Source organism: Rhinolophus ferrumequinum, chromosome 21, assembly GCF_004115265.2.
Source record: "Rhinolophus ferrumequinum isolate MPI-CBG mRhiFer1 chromosome 21, mRhiFer1_v1.p, whole genome shotgun sequence".
In the NCBI taxonomy this organism is placed as follows: Eukaryota; Metazoa; Chordata; class Mammalia; order Chiroptera; family Rhinolophidae; genus Rhinolophus; species Rhinolophus ferrumequinum.
Window position 1 is genome coordinate 3,459,676 of NC_046304.1, and position 18,237 is coordinate 3,477,912.

The 18,237-nt window shown below is 35.7% G+C and overlaps 1 protein-coding gene across 1 annotated transcript in view; it reads right to left on the minus strand.

The window, feature by feature from the left end:
* The window catches only part of AKAP10 (A-kinase anchoring protein 10), a 76,829-nt gene that overhangs the window by 23,467 nt on the left and 35,125 nt on the right, over nucleotides 1–18,237 (minus strand). The window contains exons 5-10 of the mRNA XM_033090049.1: nucleotides 16,773–16,871; nucleotides 11,901–11,985; nucleotides 10,974–11,097; nucleotides 9,509–9,645; nucleotides 6,472–6,616; nucleotides 4,536–4,709 (exon numbers count right to left, since the gene is read on the minus strand). Coding sequence (XP_032945940.1) covers nucleotides 4,536–4,709; nucleotides 6,472–6,616; nucleotides 9,509–9,645; nucleotides 10,974–11,097; nucleotides 11,901–11,985; nucleotides 16,773–16,871 — 764 coding nt within the window. The remainder of the gene's footprint in view (nucleotides 1–4,535; nucleotides 4,710–6,471; nucleotides 6,617–9,508; nucleotides 9,646–10,973; nucleotides 11,098–11,900; nucleotides 11,986–16,772; nucleotides 16,872–18,237) is intronic.

Here is an 18,237-nt window from a genome sequence, read left to right on the forward strand (position 1 = left end):
CTAGGAACATAAGTTTGGTTTAATATCTGATAATCAATTAATGTAGTATATCTTATCAAATAGAGTAAAAACCAAAAGCCCACACAATCATCTCAACTGATAACAAAAAGAGCCTTTGAAAACATCCAACACACTTCCTTGATTAAAAAACCATTCAACAGTGGCCGGCATGGTGGCTCAGGCGGTTACAGCTCCATGCTCCTAACTCCAAAAGGCTGCTGGTTCGATTCCCACATGGGCCAGTGGGCTCTCAACCACAAGGTTGCCAGTTCAATCCTCCAGTCCTGCAAGGGATGGTGGGCAGCGCCCCCTGCAACTAAGATTGAACACGGCACCTTGAGCTGAGCTGCCACTGAGCTCCCGGTGGCTCAGTTGGTTGGAGCACGTCCTCTCAACCACAAGGTTGCTGGTTCAACTCCCGCAAGGGATGGTGGGCTGCGCCCCCTGCAACTAGCAACGGCAACTGGACCTGTTGCTGAGCTGCGCCCTCCACAACTAAGACTGAAAGGACAACAACTTGACTTAGAAAAAAGGCCTGGAAGTACACACTGTTCCCCAATAAAGTCCTGTTCCCCTTCCCCAATAAATTAAAAAAAAAAAAAAAAAGTATAATTCTTAAAAAAAAAGAAAAAGAAAAAAACCATTCAACAAATTAAGAATAGTAGGGAACTTCCTCAATTTGATAAAGAGCATTTATGAAAAACCCACACCTAACATTGTACTAAATGATGAAAAACTGAAAGCTTCCCCCCTGAGATCGGGAACAAGACAAAGATTTTCAACGCTTCTATTCGACACTGTACTGGAAGTTTTAGCCAGAGTGAATTAGAAAGTAAAATAAAATAAAAGGCATCCAAAGTGGATAGGAAGAAAGAAAACTATTTGTATTTGTAAATGGTATGATTTTATATATAGACGTATTAAAGGACGTATATTAAGGACGTATTAAAAAGTTAATTGATTTTATTAAAGTCACACAGTAAGTGGTAGAGCCAGAAGTATATTTCCCCTCTGGTGTTCTTTACCATAAGTTTAATAATATAGTATAATTATTTTCTCATCACTATTCAAACAGATAAATAACACTTTGGAGGTTTGACACTGGGCCTTGGTCAAATTTTCTTAACTTAGCGAAAGTACTGTTTTATTGCCATCAACGAGGCTCTCTTTAGTACCTTTTCCTTTTGTTAAGATTACATAGGAGGTAACCTGATGAATGTGGTTGCCATTTTGTTTTTTGATATAGGCTGGAATGTTTGGGGCTTTTTTAGGTAATTAAAAGGTCTAGGTGCTAATTATAAAATATATTTTTATATTTTTGGTTGAAGTATTACATACATACAGAAAACTCAACATAGCATAACTATACAGCTTGAAGACTTCTCATAAACAGAACTAACCCGTATATCTGCATGAAGAAACAGAACCTTATCAGTATCTCAGAAACTCTCTTGTGCCCCTTTCCAGTCACTAGCCTTCTCCCTGCCAGGGTTGCCGCTATCCTGACTTTTGATGGCACAGATTAGTGTTACTTGTCCTTGTGGTTTTACAACTGAAATCACAATGTATGTATTCTTTTTTCTTTCTTTTTTTGTACAGCTTTATTGAGATGTAATTCACATACCATACAATGAACCCATTTACACTGTGTGACTCAATGGTATTTAATATGTACATAGAATTGCTTAATTGTCACCACAGTCCATTTTAGAACATTTTTTTACCCAAGAAAGAAACCCTGTATCCTTTTACTGTCACTGTCCAAATCCTCCATTCCTCCAGTCCTAAACTACTGCTAATCTACTCTCTGTCTCTATTGAATTGCTTATTTTGAACATAATCATATAAATGGAACCATATAATATGTGGTCTTTTGTTCCTAGTGTCTTTCACTTAGCATAATCTTTTCAAGGTTCATCCATGTGTAGCATGTGTCAGAACTTTATTCCTTTTTATAGCCAAATAATATTTTTTGTGCAGACATACCACATTTTGTTTATCCATCAGTTGATGGACATTTGGGTTGTTTGCATCTTTGGCTGTTATGAATAATGGTATTGTACAAGTTTATTGTGCATATATGTTTTCATTTCTCTTGTGTATATGCATATACCTAGGAATAGAATTGCTGGGTTAGATAATAACTTGAACTCTGCCTTGATTGCTGATGCTTTGTAATAACTTTTGAAATCAGGAAGTGAAAGTTCTCCAACTTAGTTCTTTTTAAAGATTGTTCTGACTATTTGAGGTCCCTTGAGTTTCCATACGAATTTTAGGATCAGCTTGTCAATGTCTACAAAGAAGCCAGTCAGGATTCTGATAGGGAGGGAGTGCACTGACTCCATACACCAGTTTGGGAGGATTGCCATATTAAAATCTGATCCATGAACATGGGATGTCTTTCCTTTCATTCAAATCTTCTTTAATTTCTTTCAACAATAGTTTGTAGTTTTCAAGTGTAAGTTTTGTATTCCCTATATTTATTTCTAAATATTTTATTCTTTTTGATGCTATTATAACTGGAATTGTTTTCTTAATTTCATATTCAAGTTGTTTAATTGTAAGTTCATAGAAATACAACTAATTTTTTTATTGAGATAAAATTCACTTAAACTTAACCATTATAGAGTGTACAATTCTGTGACATTTTTGTATATTCACAGTGTTGTGCAGTCATCACCACTATCTGGTTCCATAATTTTTCATCACCCCAAATGGAAACCTTGTGCCCACTAAGCAGTCATTCCCCATGGCCACCTATGTTTTCTTCTAAGAGTTTTCAGCTTTTGATCCATTTTGAGTTAATGTTTCATATTTTTGCAACTTTATTCTTTTGCATTTGGATATCTAGTTGACCCAGCACCATTTACTGAAAAATTATTCTTTCACCATTGAAAGGTCTTGGCACCCTTGTTAAAAATCATTTCACCATAGAGATGTGGGTTTATTTCTGTATTCTCAATTCTTCTCTATCAATCTATGTGTCTATCCTCATGCCAGTCCTACACTGATTTGATTACTACTGCTTTGTAAGTTTTGAAATCAGGAAGTGTGTATCGTCTGACTTTGTTTTTATCACATCAAGATTGCTTTAGCTATTCTGGGTCCCTTGCAATTCCATATGAATTTTAGAATCAGCTTTTCCATTTTGATCAGAATTACATTTCATCTGTAGATTGCTTTGGGAGTATTGTCATCTTAACAATATTAAATCTTCCTGTCCATGAACATGGGACAACATTGTATCTGTTTAAGCTGCCTTTAATTTCTTTATCAGTGTTTTGTAGTTTTCAGTGTACCAGTTTCACATCCTCTTGGGCCAGTTTATTCCTAAGTATTTTATTCTTTTTGGTGCTGTTACAAATAGAATTTTCTTATTTTCATTTTGTTAACTGACAAACTGTTTATTTCCAAGCTATATCTGCCCATTTTTTCAATTTAAACATTATGTGAAGTTTTTTTGTGTGTTTTTCTCAATATCAAAACCCCGGGTGATATTAAGTTGTATTTATATTGATTTGTCGGTTACTTATCACTGAGAGGGTTCTTAATAAAGACTTTCTTCTAGGAGTTAATCAGGACTAGACAATTGAAGTTTTGCAGATCAGCATTTGTGTTTATGTTGTTTTCCTTGAATTTGTAAATATTTTTATTAAAGCTTTTTCCTCAACCTATCGCTTCTTTTAATCTTGAATTGGATCAAATTCTTCCTTTTCAGAAATGTTTTTGATGTGTATTCTTTTATATATTTAAATTTTTTTTGAGGTCTGGGAGAGCAAACCTTACATATCCCCCATTCTAAAAACATTATGAAACATTGATTATATATAATTAATTTCATTGTTTGATTCATCATTGATAGTGCATAGAAATATAACTGCTTTTTGTGTGTTGATCTTCTGCCTTGAGTTTTACTAAATTCATTTGTTAGCTCTTCAAGTTTTCTTGTGGATTCTTTAGGATTTTCTATATATAAAATACCATTTACAAATACAAATAGTTTTCTTTTTTCCTATCCACTTTGGATGCCTTTTGGGGATAACCTACTTCGTGTGATTTGGGGAACAATCAGGTAAGGTTTACTAAATGAAAGCACTCCAAAAAAAAAAAAAAAAAGATTAAGGAAATGTATAATAGCACTATAGTTCAAAATGAAACCAAAAGCTCTTGAGTGAAATATAATATTAAGAAATCTAGCAATCACTCAATTATTCTATAACAAAAAGCATCCCAAATTTAGTTACTAAATTTCCCAAACAATTATACAAAGAATTCTTCAGAGGCTATAAATGTGTATCAAATTATTTGATTATTAAAACCAATAGCTACAGTGTCAAGCAGCATAATGGCCTGAATGAAACAGCATAGTGCCTTACAATGTAATATGTACAAACACTTTGATGTGAACATATAGTAAGTAGGCTCATTTTATTTCTCCTTTAACTTAAAACTTACAACTTAATACTTTTATTGGTATTTGAAGGAAAGGATTTGTACTCCTTTTTTTCTAATGGTAGAGGCAAATCAGTTAATACCTGAGAAGCTGAGCTGTCGGAACAACCTGAATGGGAGTCGTCAGAAGGGCCGACAGAGCCATGAGAGATCAGTGAAACAGTTCCTCCCAGAAATTCATCCCCTCGAACCGAATGGATGAGATCATTCAAATATTTATAATAAAGATTGCTGGACAAAAAGCCAGGCAAAAACACCTAAAAGAGAGGACAAGCATTATTTTAAAGCTGAAACCAAATACAACTAAAACTTTATTTTAAAACACAATTTTACTTACAATTCTACCAGATAGCACAAATGATTTTACTTCTCCTTGTTACACTCCATGTATTAGCCCTTTATACAGATTACACTGTAACTAAAATTACGTGTACAATTTATAGGTTCCTTCCACCCCCAAAAAAAACATTTGCCATAAAACTATTACATAGACTTGACAGACTTTTTAATGACCAGAAAACAGTGCAGGGAGTGGAAATATATGGAAACTAGATTTTTCTGATTTGTTGTAAATATTAAAGTCTGTGTATATATTGATTTTTACTTTTGAACTGATTTTCTTACAATAAATTACCAGGAGTGTGATTACGGAGTTAAACAATACGAACATTTTAGTTTTAATATATAAATGGTCAATTTATCCTTCAGAAGGATGTTGTCACTTTTTCCCACCAGCAATACATCAAGCTGGGTGTTTTGACACAGGCTTTCTAACATCAGTTTGTGTTTTGTCAAATGATTGTTGAATAAATGCCTAATGGTATATGAATGTTTTTATTTAAACTTAAAAATTATTAATGATGCTGAGTAAGTTCCCATGTTAATTACTGGCATTTCCTATTACCAACTTTTCCTTCACAGCACTTAGCACAATTGTAAATATTTATGTCTGTGTTTAGTATGTGCCCTTTTCATAGACAGAGCTCCAGGAGGGCAGAAATTATGTTTGCTTTTTTTTTTTGTTTACCACTCTAACACTAATACCTAGCATAGAAATACTCCAAGTATTGGTGAACAAATCATCTATGTCTTTTGCCCATTTATCTACTGATAGTACTCTTATAATTAGTGTAAGTTCTTTACATACACATGTTTAGTAAGAAATATTTTTAGATTTTGTTTTTCTCTGTATTTTAATTCTCTTTATTTCTCAGAAAGTTTACATTCTTTATATGATACAGCTCTGGAACGTCTTCAAGATCAGACAAATTTGAATGTTAAACATGAAAAAATTGTCATCACTGGTCAATAGCTGATACTCTATTCAGTTTACCATTAGCTTTTTAATAATTTGACCTTTATATGTAACCCTTCCATATTCCTGGAATTCAGTTTTTATGTGTGGTGTTATTTAACAGTGCTTACTTAACCCTTTTCCACCTAGATACACATGACATATATAAGCAACATAACCTCATGGATTTATCCTAGGCTCTATGTAATTACTGGTAAAATCTGTACTAGTTCATTAGAAGAATAAATCATTCACAAATTCTAATACTTTATTATTAATAAGATAGATATTAGCGATACAATAATAAGTGATCGTGATAGTACACAAAACTAGTGTTCCAACCCTGCTGAGAGATATTGGTGGAATATTAGGATCATTCCTAAGCTAACTTTGCCCTATACTGCTATCTAATTAATAAGCACTTTATACTTCTTACTGCATTTTTATCCTCAAAATTACTTTAAAGTAAGTTATCCACATTATCCCCATTTTACAGATGAGAAAAATGGCATTAAAAAACTGCAGTAACTGCCTAAGGTGATTCAGCCTGTAAAGGTTAAGATTAATACAAACCAAGTGAGGCTCAAAGACTCCACTTAATGGCTACACTGCACTGCTTCAATTTTCCACTATTCTGTTACATTTGGTTTTTCCCCACGCTGTATTTTCTGGGTTCCACCAGTAAAAACTTCTTGTAGTTTGATACTTTTGAAGTTCTTGGTTACCTTCTCCATGGTCGTCCAGGCCTGACGTAATGGAGTTGTAAAACAGTTAGGGAGTGGCCCACCTTCCCTGCAGATATTGGATTCAATTTCTAATCTTACAACATCATCAAATCCAAGAGGATGTGTGGCCTGCAGGGAGAAGTACCTATGGTAGAAAGACAGCCAAAGTAAAACCAAATCCCACAGAAAGTCTAAGCAACTCCTGGCACCTACACCAGAGAATCTTCTATGAGGGTACTTGATTCAGCTTGCAGGGCTAGTGCTATAAAGCTGGGTGATGACAGCCCTATTGCAACCTTTATTCCCATTACCCCAAAGATATCTGAGTCAACATGCTACCGCTCTATCTGCCTCTCATTTTCCTTAGTCCTTGTTTAAGATTTGCAAGGGATAGGCTACAACTGAGGCAAAGAAATCAATCAATCACACATATTTAATGGGCACCTATTCTCTGTTCAGCACTTGGTAGAAAGAAATGGATTTAAAAGAGGGTAAGACACAGTTCTTTCCATTGGAAAGAAAGCAGAAAAGGTCCCTTCACAGGATACAATGAGAACACACCATCATAACTATGAGGCATACATAATATACATGTAGGAATTCATAACAAAATAGCACAGAGGGTGAAGTGGATGGATTTGATGTATTTAGATAGAATAATAGGACTTGTTGATGATTTGGTATATAAGGGAAAAGGAGTAATCAATGACAACTCAAAGATTTTTATCTTCGTAAGATATAGTGCAACTAGTGTTTTGGTAAGCTGGTACTTAAAAAAGGCATTAAAGAGAAAAAGATATACTATATGTTCTCTTACAAGCATTCTACTGGCTTCTAACTCCTGTTTGATACAAGTACAAAAAGGCTGATGAGGCATGATTGTGAAGATGCACACATAAAATATAAAAACGAACATGTAGGGACTGGTAAAGTCAAATTTGGCACAATGAACTCATCAAAATGACAGTGTCAGTGGGCTGCTATACAGTAACCTTCATTTAGAAATGGCTCTTGGGCCCGCCTGGTGGCTCGAGCGCCGTGCTCTTAACGCCGAGATTGCCGGTACGATTCCCACATGGGCTAGTGAGCTGCGTGCTCTACAGCTAAGATTGTGAACAATAGCTCTCCCTGGAGCCGGGCTGCCGTGAGCAGCCGGAGGTTGTTGGCATAGGCTGCTGTGTGCTGCTGTGCTGCCCTGGGCTGTTGTGCGCTGCCAGGAATGACCAGCAGCCCTGGAGAGCTGCCGTGAGCGGCTATGAGTGGCCGACCAACGACCAGCGACTGACTGCCTCAGCCAGAGGCGGGGGGTGGAGTGCCAGGCTCATAATACCAGCATGGGCCAAGGAGCTGTGTCCTACACAGCTAGACTGAGAAACAATGGCTTGAACCAGAGTGGGGGGGGGAGAGGGGAGGTGGAAGAGTGGGGGGCAAAGAAAGAAATGACTCTCAATGTGAAATGGGATCCAGCGGAAAACAGGGTCTCCGCTCAGGCCAGGACCGTACTAGTGCCACTCTTCGTGCCACTCTTCTGTTATAGCATTAAGAAAATTCTTCCTTTTTTTTGTGATCAGTGTTTTCTTAACAAAAGCAAGTCTTCCATCTTGTAACAAATGTTCCTCCATGATTTGAAATTTTGGGGCGTCCTGCTATTTCAACATCGACATAACAATGTTTCTTACACAACATTTTCCACAAATATACTTAAACACTGGATAAACAGCAAGAATTGCATTCCAGTCCAAGTTCTGCCACTAACTTGCCCTGTGACTTTGGGAAAGCCACTCCCTTTCTGCGCCTTAGTTTTCTTATCTACAAGATAGGAAAATCAGACTAGATCCCTAATCAGACTACTCATCAAAATCATCTAGAGTGTCTTCTAAAAATAAAGATTCCTGGGTCATACCTCAAACCTGCTGAATCAGAATCTCTTAGAGTGGAGTACTGGAAACCTGTTTTTAACGAGCTCCCAGGTGATTCTTATGCAGACAGCCCACTATCTGCAGAGCAAGTGTTCAGGAACCTAGCTCTCAGCTGTCTTCCAACCCTAACATCCGTGGATTTTTCTCTACCCTCCAGTTATTCTCTTAGCACTTGCTTGTGGATACAAACACATTACTTTTCTTTAAAGAATAAGAAAAGTTAAAGGAATACCATGTGGTATGGAGCTGGCCATAGCTTTATCACTTGCCTGATGTTTGCAATTCTGTTCACTGTAAGATTTTGCTACCCTCTTATTTTCAGTGAAGACTAATGAAAAACTATTATTCAGTGAGTAGTTAATCTGACTGAGCAGATCTGCACCTGAAAATATGATACACCCATACACAGATATTCAGGACCCTGTGCAATATAGTGGTACCTCAGTTTTCGAACATAATCTGTTCTGGAAAGACCCTTTGAGTTCTGAAACATTCGAACACAGCCGACAGCTAGGCCTCAGCGGAAGCCGCATGACATGTTCGACTTCCGAGGCGTGTTCAAAAACTGAAGCATTTACTTCCAGGTTTATGGCGTTTGTAAACTGAAATGTTCGTCAACGGAGACATTCGAAAACTGAGGTACAACTGTATTTCAATTAGTTTCACCTTCCTCCTACATTCCCTATCCAAGTTTCAACTCCATACTCAAGTTTCTTGAAAGTGACCTTGACAAGTTTCTTGAAAGTGACATCCCCCCAAGTTTCTATGATTTTGCTTGTGACAGTGCATCTGCCTAGAATGTTCTTTTCTGCCTTCTCTGGCTAGCAAAATTCAATTCATTCATCAGGATCCAATTTAAATCTTTCTTCTGTGAAACTCTTCCTGAACTCCACCATCATCATCCTGCCTGCCACACACAAACCTCCCTTTTGCCCAGCAGAAAGTTTTGTGCTAAGAACCCCCAATTACATACACCATATGAAAAGCAGCTTTTGTGCTGCTCCCTGTGAGCTCCTGGACAGCAACACTGAGTTTAACCATCTTTATTTCCAAAGTACATATTCCAAAGTACCATAAATATTTGCTGAATGCTGAATATACCTATCAATAACACTCACTTGTCATATAAAATCATGGCATCGTTCTGTGCCTCCTGTCCATCATACTGGCCCTTTTTGGCAGCAAGCTGAGACTGGAAGTTATCTGCTGCCAACCAGAACTGTAAGATATTCACTGCATCCTCTTTTTCCATGTACTAGAAGGAAAAATACAAAAGAGGAAATATAAAAGAGGAAAATAACACTATAAACAGATTTCTCTCACTATCCCTAATTTATAAGCCCTAACAATTAAAAATAGGCTATAAGCAAAAAACTAAAAAGAACTAACAGACCCACTTGTTCAGTTAATGCCAGTCAGCAACTTACAGTCATTTGAGATTAAAAAGTTTAAAAACATTATTTTAGGGAAATACAAAACAAAACGAAAAATCCTACCACCACATAGCTTGATGGAAATTTTAGTGAAGTAAAAATTACAGCAAAGATGGGTTAGCAGTTCATCACTGGCAAACATACAAAGAATAAAGTAACCAGACCTTATCTTTTACACCTGATCATTTCCATCATTCCATTCAGCCATATTAACCTGAAGAAATGCTGACTTAAACTTATGGCAAAGAGGAAGTGAAAAAATAAATCAACTGAACTGTATTCTTGTGAAAAGGCAGAACACAAATGTGGATTTAAGCTACTGTTTTGTGAGACTGGGAATCCTCTTATCTTTACTTAATAGTCACTTGCCTTGTAACAAAAGAATTTTATTTGTTGAAGCCTACAAATACCATTAGACTAAAATAGACTAAAATGTATGCCTCAGAGAAATTAATATACTCATTGTTTATTGCAAATGCTAAAACCAAAGTGATGATAGTTGGAAAAAATGTCCTACTGCTCTTTTTCTCTTCTAAAATCTGATCTCTGGAATCAAGAATCAAATTCTGGAATCAAGAATAGCTCCAAATAGGGGTGGCCGGATGGCTCAGTTAGTTAGAGCATGAGCTCTTAGCAACAGTATTGCCTATTTGATTCCTACATGGGCCACTCCCCGCAAGCAAACGGGGACTGAACTTGGAGCTGAGTTGCACCTTCCACAACTAGACTGAAGGACAACGATTTGACTTGGAGATGATGTCCTGGAAAAACATACTGTTCACCAGTATTCCCCAATAAAAGCTTAAAAAAATAAAATAAAATAGCTTCAAATAATTAAAACTATGCATTCTCTTAGATTTTTAAAAATTATAGTTATCTTACATTGAATTTTCATGTTCTCTCTTTAATCTAATATGTCATTAAAATACTCTTGCCATTATATACAACTTAAATAATAAAATTATTTCTTTTGTATTAATAAAGAAATATTATGAATTTATTTATTAATAAAGATCAAATAAATCCAATTGATCTTTTTGGAAATGACTGGTCTCTTCTACTATGTTATTTTCTATAGACAGGGCCTCAGCATTTATAATTAAGAGGCTGAAATGCTCTAATAGAGTAGGAAAGGAAATGCAAACTTTACCTCAGAGAAATAAAAGAGGGCTGACTCACAGAAGAGAATGTCAGCCAGGTAAACAGTTCCACTGGTCAGCACTTCAATCTGGTATTTACAGAAATGATGACTTCGCAGAAACTCACTAAAGTGCCTACACATGGACAAAAAGGGACAGTTTGAGAAAACGACCAAGGGAAAGAGCTTAATTGGGAAAAACACTCTTTCCATATTGTGCCTATTGTAACTTAAAAAGCCTAGGTCAACACCACCTCCCTTCCCACAGTGTCGTTCCTGATTCCTCCATCTGTAAGTAATCTCTCCCACCTCTTACTGACTTTGTAGCTCTCCTCTGATATTTAACACATGCTACCTCATATTACGATAACGAAAGAACATGCCCTGTTTCTCTTAGGCTGTAACTTCCTTCAAGGTAGGTACTATATCTAACTGTGCCTTGCATAGAGCACCCTTTTCGTAAATGTTAAATGAAAGAATGAATATGCAGATTTTTTTAAGGGCATGCAGCAGTAATTAATCAAAAAAAACATTTGGAGGCAGTTCAACAAATCTACGTGGATTTAGTAATACAACACCCATTAAGCTTAAAGCACACACTAACACATTAGGATATTCATCTGAAGACATGCATTGTTTAAATCAATAAACCAATTCTAATAGTCACAATCACCCCAAATGACTTCAGCATTTAAACAAATTATTCTAACTTAGGAAATATTGACATTAAAAATTAAATTTGTTTTATTTTTAAGAGTGTTCACAATTTACATTTAAAAGAAATTAACCAAATAGTGTTAGAATATGCCTATAAGATCCTGTAAATATTCAAAATACTTAATTCCTCAAAGACAGTTTTTTTAGTTGAATGAAGATCATTCCTGACACTGAACCCAAATTTTCAAGAATGCAAAATGTGAAAGTATGAAATTAACTTACTCTTGCTCCATTGCACTAAAGACTACAGACTGTGCCAAAACAAAACAGTTGGGATCCACCTGTCCATCTTCTCCACAAATCTTTGCTGTAAAACAAATAGTACATAATTAGACAATATATGGCACATCTCTCCTTAAGTGTCTTAACACCTCTTCACCTATTCTCTTTGCTTCCTACTTCACTAAGAAAATAGAAGCAATCAGGAAATTATTTCTATTACTTCCCTCATATCTAAATCCAAAATATACATATTTGTGAATCAAAGTAGGAAATAACTGTAAAGGCATATAAATTAGGTTTTAAATGGAACTAAGAAAATACAGGTGAACAGCTGATCTTGAGCGGGAGAAGGCCTTTCTGAGCATACATGCAAAAGCAGAAACCAAAGATTCAACAACATAAAAATTAATTTCTGTACATTAAGACACCCCAAAAACAAAATAAAAAGGAAAATTAGGGCAAAAAAATTTTCAACATGTATGACACCTTACTCTATATATGACAGATTATCATTTGTATATCAAGAGTTCTTACAAACTAGTAGGAAATATACCAAAAGAAAAATGAACAAAGGACATGAAAAGACAGTTCACAAAATAACAAATATACCGGGCTGGAGGTGCAAAAAAATGTATACATTTTAAAGAAATGTTTCTATGTATTACTTTTCAAAGTTGAATTGAATTACTGTAGCGATGTGTAGTATGACGTTTGCTCAAAAGATGGCATCAATAAAATTAATGCTAGTGTCACTCATTATATTACAATTTTAATACAGTTTTTTTCCTTTCTTAAAATGTGTATACATTTTTTTGGCACCTTCTGTATAACTATAGATTAGAATAAGAAGGTACCCCACCTTTTGTCTAGTAAATTGGCACAAAAATGTTGTAACAAGCTGTATGTTTAACTTTTTAACAATACATACGCTTGAGCAAGGGAATGGGAGAAGTGACACTAGTGTTAGTGGGAATATAAATTGGTATATCTTTCTGGAGGGCCATTAGGCAGTTTCTAGCTTAAGCTTTAAAAACGAACATATCCTTTCAATCAGCAATTCTATTTCTACCGTGTTTCCCCGAAAATAAGACCTAGCCGGACCATCAGCTCCAATGCGTCTTTTGGAGCAAAAATTAATATAAGACCCGGTCTTATTTTAACATAAGATCCGGTCTTACATAAGACCGGGTATAGTATAGTATAGTATAATATTATACAATTCCGGGTATAATATAATATAATACCAGGTCTTATATAATACCCAGTCTTATATTAATTTTTGCTCCAAAAGACGCATTAGAGCTGATGGTCCGGCTAGGTCTTATTTTTGGGGAAACACGGTAGGACTGTAACCTAAAGAATTATGGATTTATGAAAAGACTTATCAGTAAAAATCTTTAGCAAAATGTTATTCAATGGAAATTTTAAAACATTAAAATATGCTGAAATAAGGAACTGCCTAAATAAACTGTAGCACATCGATGAGATGTTTAGCTAACTATTATTAAACATGGCTACAAAAAGCCATACAACCATGATGGCTGGTTTCACTTTAAGTTCATGATCTTAATGGGACCGTAATGAAACCCAAGGATCCTTCTCTCACATTCCCCTAGACAATACAAGGCACATCTCCTACTCGCTCCTTCAATGTCTTATCACCTCTTCATCTGTTCTCTTTGCTTCCTACTTCACTAAGAAAATAGAAGCTATCAGGAAATTATTTCTATTACTTCCCACCATATCTACCAACCCACCTACATCTTTCCTGTTACTACACTCTCTCCTGCTACTACAGATAAACTGTCCTCGCTCCTACCTGAGCAACCCTCTGTTGGAGCACTTGGTCCCATCCTCCTTTGCCTTCTCCAGAATTGTTTCCTACAGCAACTGTCCGCCCTCTCTCCTGCGTCACATTTTTCTTTGCTATTGCCTTATTCTCACCACCTTTATATGCTGTTTGTACAGCATACATATGTGTTTGCATGCTATCATACACTTTATATGTTTATAACACATCACCTTAAAACCAAAAACCATTGTCTCTTAACATCCCCTTCCAGCTCATCTTTAGAGCAAAATGCCTCAGAAGAGTTTCCCATCCTTGTCTTCATTCGTCCTCTTAATCTCTCTAAAGACTCCTCCAATTAAGTTTTTGTCCCAAAAGGTCCACTGTAATTAAGATGACCAGTGGCCCAGTTGCCCACCAGGTTGCGAAATCCATTTCATTCCTATTATTCATTTTACTTAACCTATCAGCATGATTCAATAACTCTGATTACTCCCTTTCTCCCAGAAACATTTTTCACTTGGCTTCCAAAAAAAACTACTCTTTTGACACATAGTTGATGTAGGAGGGCCTACATTACTACTGGCAGTTATTTCTAAGTCTCCTTTGCTAGTTCTTTCTCATCTGACAGACTCTAAATGTTAGGCCTACCCCAGAATTCAGTCCTTAGACCTCCTGTCTTCACTCAGTACACTCAGTCCCATGGTAATCTAGTTTCATGACTCTAAACCTTCCATATGCTGATGACTTCCGAATACCGGGGGTGCCAAACAAATGTATGCAAATGGATACATCAGTCAACGTCACTCAAGCAGTAGTTCACCTAATCAGAAGTGTCTGGACGCTGATGGTAACCACTTTGAGCACCTCTTATAATAGCAGAAGTCAAACGTGACTTGTATTCATCTTTTGTTATCGGTATATGAGCATATTGAGTGTCACAATTTTAATAGTTTTCCTTTCTTAAAATGTATATACATATTTTTGACACCCCCTGTATGTATCTCCAAACTGGACCTCTCTCATGAACTCCTAACATAGATGTCTGACTGCCTACTTGACACCTACCATTTGGATGTCTAAAACCCAAACTCCTAATTTTCCTCATAAGCCATTACATCCACAATCTACCTCATCTTATAAATGGCAACTCCACTCTCAGGGGAATTCAGTCATGTTTGATTCCTTTTTTTCCTCTCACTCCACTCACTTCTAAACCATCAACAAATTCTGTCCGCTGTACCTTCAAAGTATTTTTAAAATTTCACCACTTCAAGGATTTGTGGAAGAAAGAAGAGGCAACAGAAGTATAGTTTTGGGGTCATTCTGAATCCCCACATCAAAACAGAGTAATTAGGTAGCAACACGAAAAATCTATGAATAACATTTACATTAAGCAGATGGGATACAAAATAATAATAGCTCAAGTGGACACTTCTTCAAATTATAACTTATTTAAAGTACAGCTATATTAAAATATTCCAACTGAAACAGGTGACAAATAATTAGGGCAGGATTCAGAAGAATAAAGAGGGACTGGTCTAAAGACATATAGGTAATTAACATTTTAAAATGCATAATAGACACTGGGATGGAAACATTCTCAGATCAAGCTGATCCTTCAGAATATTTTTCTCCTCATGGGATTACATCATTAATTTGATAAAGTTTAAGAAAAGGAAAATTAGAATTCCATTTTTAAATGTTTTAATTGGCTCAGAACTCCCTCCTTTTGTCCCCTACTCCAGACAGTTTGGTTATCGATTGGTACAAACGAACCCCCAAAGGAATCACCAGCCAACCAATTCTTCAAATAATCAAATTCCAATCAGTTAGGATACCCCAGTTGTATTATTAGGAAAAGTCAGTCTAGGGAAGTGTGAAGATGGTAGCAACAAATTCCCACATAAAAATCGGGAAACTACACAGAAAAACCAAAATTCCATGACATTTGCAACAAAACTGAGCGAAAACCCCAAAATACAAGCAGATAAGGACAAACCACCAAGAGTCACAAGACTTGTGTCATAAGACTTAGTCTATGTGGGTTAAAGAAAAGGAAGACAACGGGGGGAGACAGGGGCAGCACTGATGGACCCCAAAATAGCCAACTGTTGTTCACTGGAAAGTATGGTGGACCAATTCAAGAACCACAGCTGAGACTGAGGAGGTTTTGCTGTCTTCAGTAGTGAGTGCAAAGGACCTGCAGTCAAGACTGAAAGAGTCCCATGCTGGGAAGAATCTGCTAGTGGTAAAATAACATGCTGTATGTCCAAAATACTAAATTTTGGCAATAAAAATGCAAAACAGTACTAAAACTTGAAGGGAATATTTGTTCAATGAATAAATGAACCACTTTCATTTGTGATTACAGGTGCATATAAGGTTTTTCTGATGCAACACGGTAAAAGATTTCAAACATTTTTTTTTTTACTATGATTTACAGAGAAATATATTTACAAGTATGTGACTCAGTATACACATACATATGTTTATATGATGGAAACAATTTCCTGAAATGATGTTTGTTTGCTTTTACTACTGTGAAGAACTTTGACTTCTTTATTCTAGTATTTTTTTTGGCAGGGGGATGAGGACATGAGATTGGTCTTAGCCCACAGTTTGAAAAACAGTGCCAAATAGCATACTAGTTAACATGTAGGGGTCTGGTTTCAAATCCTGACTCTGCCATTTTTGAGCTGCGTTACCTTGGGCAAATTACTTACCCACTCTGTACTTCAGTTTCTTCATTTATAAAATAATAACTATATTTTTGTTGCAAAGTTCTATAGAAGATTAAATGAATTTATCCATGGAAAGTGTTTAGAATATTGTCTGGGACACAATAAGTACTCAATAAATGTGTGCTATTATTGTTCTTGCTGTTGTGCTTTGAATCAAAGTCTAAGAATTTGGGTCCAACATATAAGACAGTGTCTGTAAGTTAACTACAATCAGATATAATAAAGCACTCTGAAAACAGACTAGAAAATGATATATTAAATACCATGTTCACAAAAACTTATCTTAATCAATAACCAAAATTAGGGGTTTTTTTGGCCATAGCTTCAAGCACTACTTACCTATGATGTCATTTCTCATTGCTTCTGTAATTGGTATTGGTTTAGCAGCATCTGGAGATATATATTTGGTGAAAGTATTCACTGCATCTTGTTCTATACCTGCAAGGGAAGGAGGGGACAACTTCAAAAATCAAAATACAACTTGAACTAGTAATGGACTATATTCATGAATAGTAGGACACACACATATATACAAATATACATATATATAACAAATGTAAATATATGTATACATATATTTAGGACAAAACAAGCCTCATCATAATACTGCTTTTCCACTATCTGGTTTGCAGAGCAGTGGAGTTATATGTGAGTTTCCTCCAACACTCCTCATCTAAGCTAATAGGCTCCTTCACAGCAATGATTTATGCTCGTGCTCTTTCCATGTCTTTTCTTCAAAGTCCGAATGTGATGGATGTTCACAGCAATATAATAGGAGCTCAAAAATTATTTATAAATCTACATTTTAAATATTTTACAAAATGATTTCACATTTATGAATATTACATTCATTTGACCTAGAAGGGTAAAACAATAAATCTTGAACTTTTCAGTCTCAGGACTTCTTTGTTGTCTTAACAATTATTGAGGAACCTAAAGAGCTTTTGTTTATGTGAATTTTATTTATAGATATTAAGATATTAGAAATTTTAAAATGAGAAAAAAATTGATTCAGTTAAAATTAACAATATTAAATCTGTTATAAGTTAACATAAACAAATTTAATGGAAAAATAACTATTTTACAAACTGAAAAAATTAATTAGAAGAGGGTACTATTTTACATTTGTCTTGATAGCAAACTGTTGGATTCTTATATCTGCTTTAGCATTCACTTTTTCATGCTATTTTGTTTTGGCTGAAATATATTATGATCTCCTGATATAATAAGGAACATATAAATGTATAGTCTTCATCCTGGTTCCTGTTACAGAGTTTCTAAAACCCTGGGAATTGCTTGAGTGGTAGGAGTGATATGAGCATCTGTTGTCATTCATAATAAGCCCCTTTCAATCATAGGAAAGTTTATGGTAATGAGGTGACTGGCAGAATGGGGGTTGGTGCCAGAGGTACCGATCATGTGATTAGAGTGTTTGACTTTCAGCCCCTCTCTCTAACCTTCTAGGAAAGTAGAGGAGCTGGGAATCATCAGGTTAATTACCAATAATCAATGATTTAATCAATCATCCCCATGTACTGGAACCATAAAAACCCTCAATGAAGTGGTTCAGAGAGCTTCCAGGATGGTGAATGCATCTATGTGCTGGAAGGGTAGCACACCTGGACTCCACAGAGACAGAAGCTCATGCACTTGAAAACCTTCCGGATTTTACCCTATGTATATATCTCTTTACCTTTCTGTTCACTTGTACACTTTATAATATCTTTTAAAATAAACCAGTAAACATAAGCAGTGTTTCCCCGAGTTCTGAGAACTACTATAACAAATTATTGAACAAGAAGAA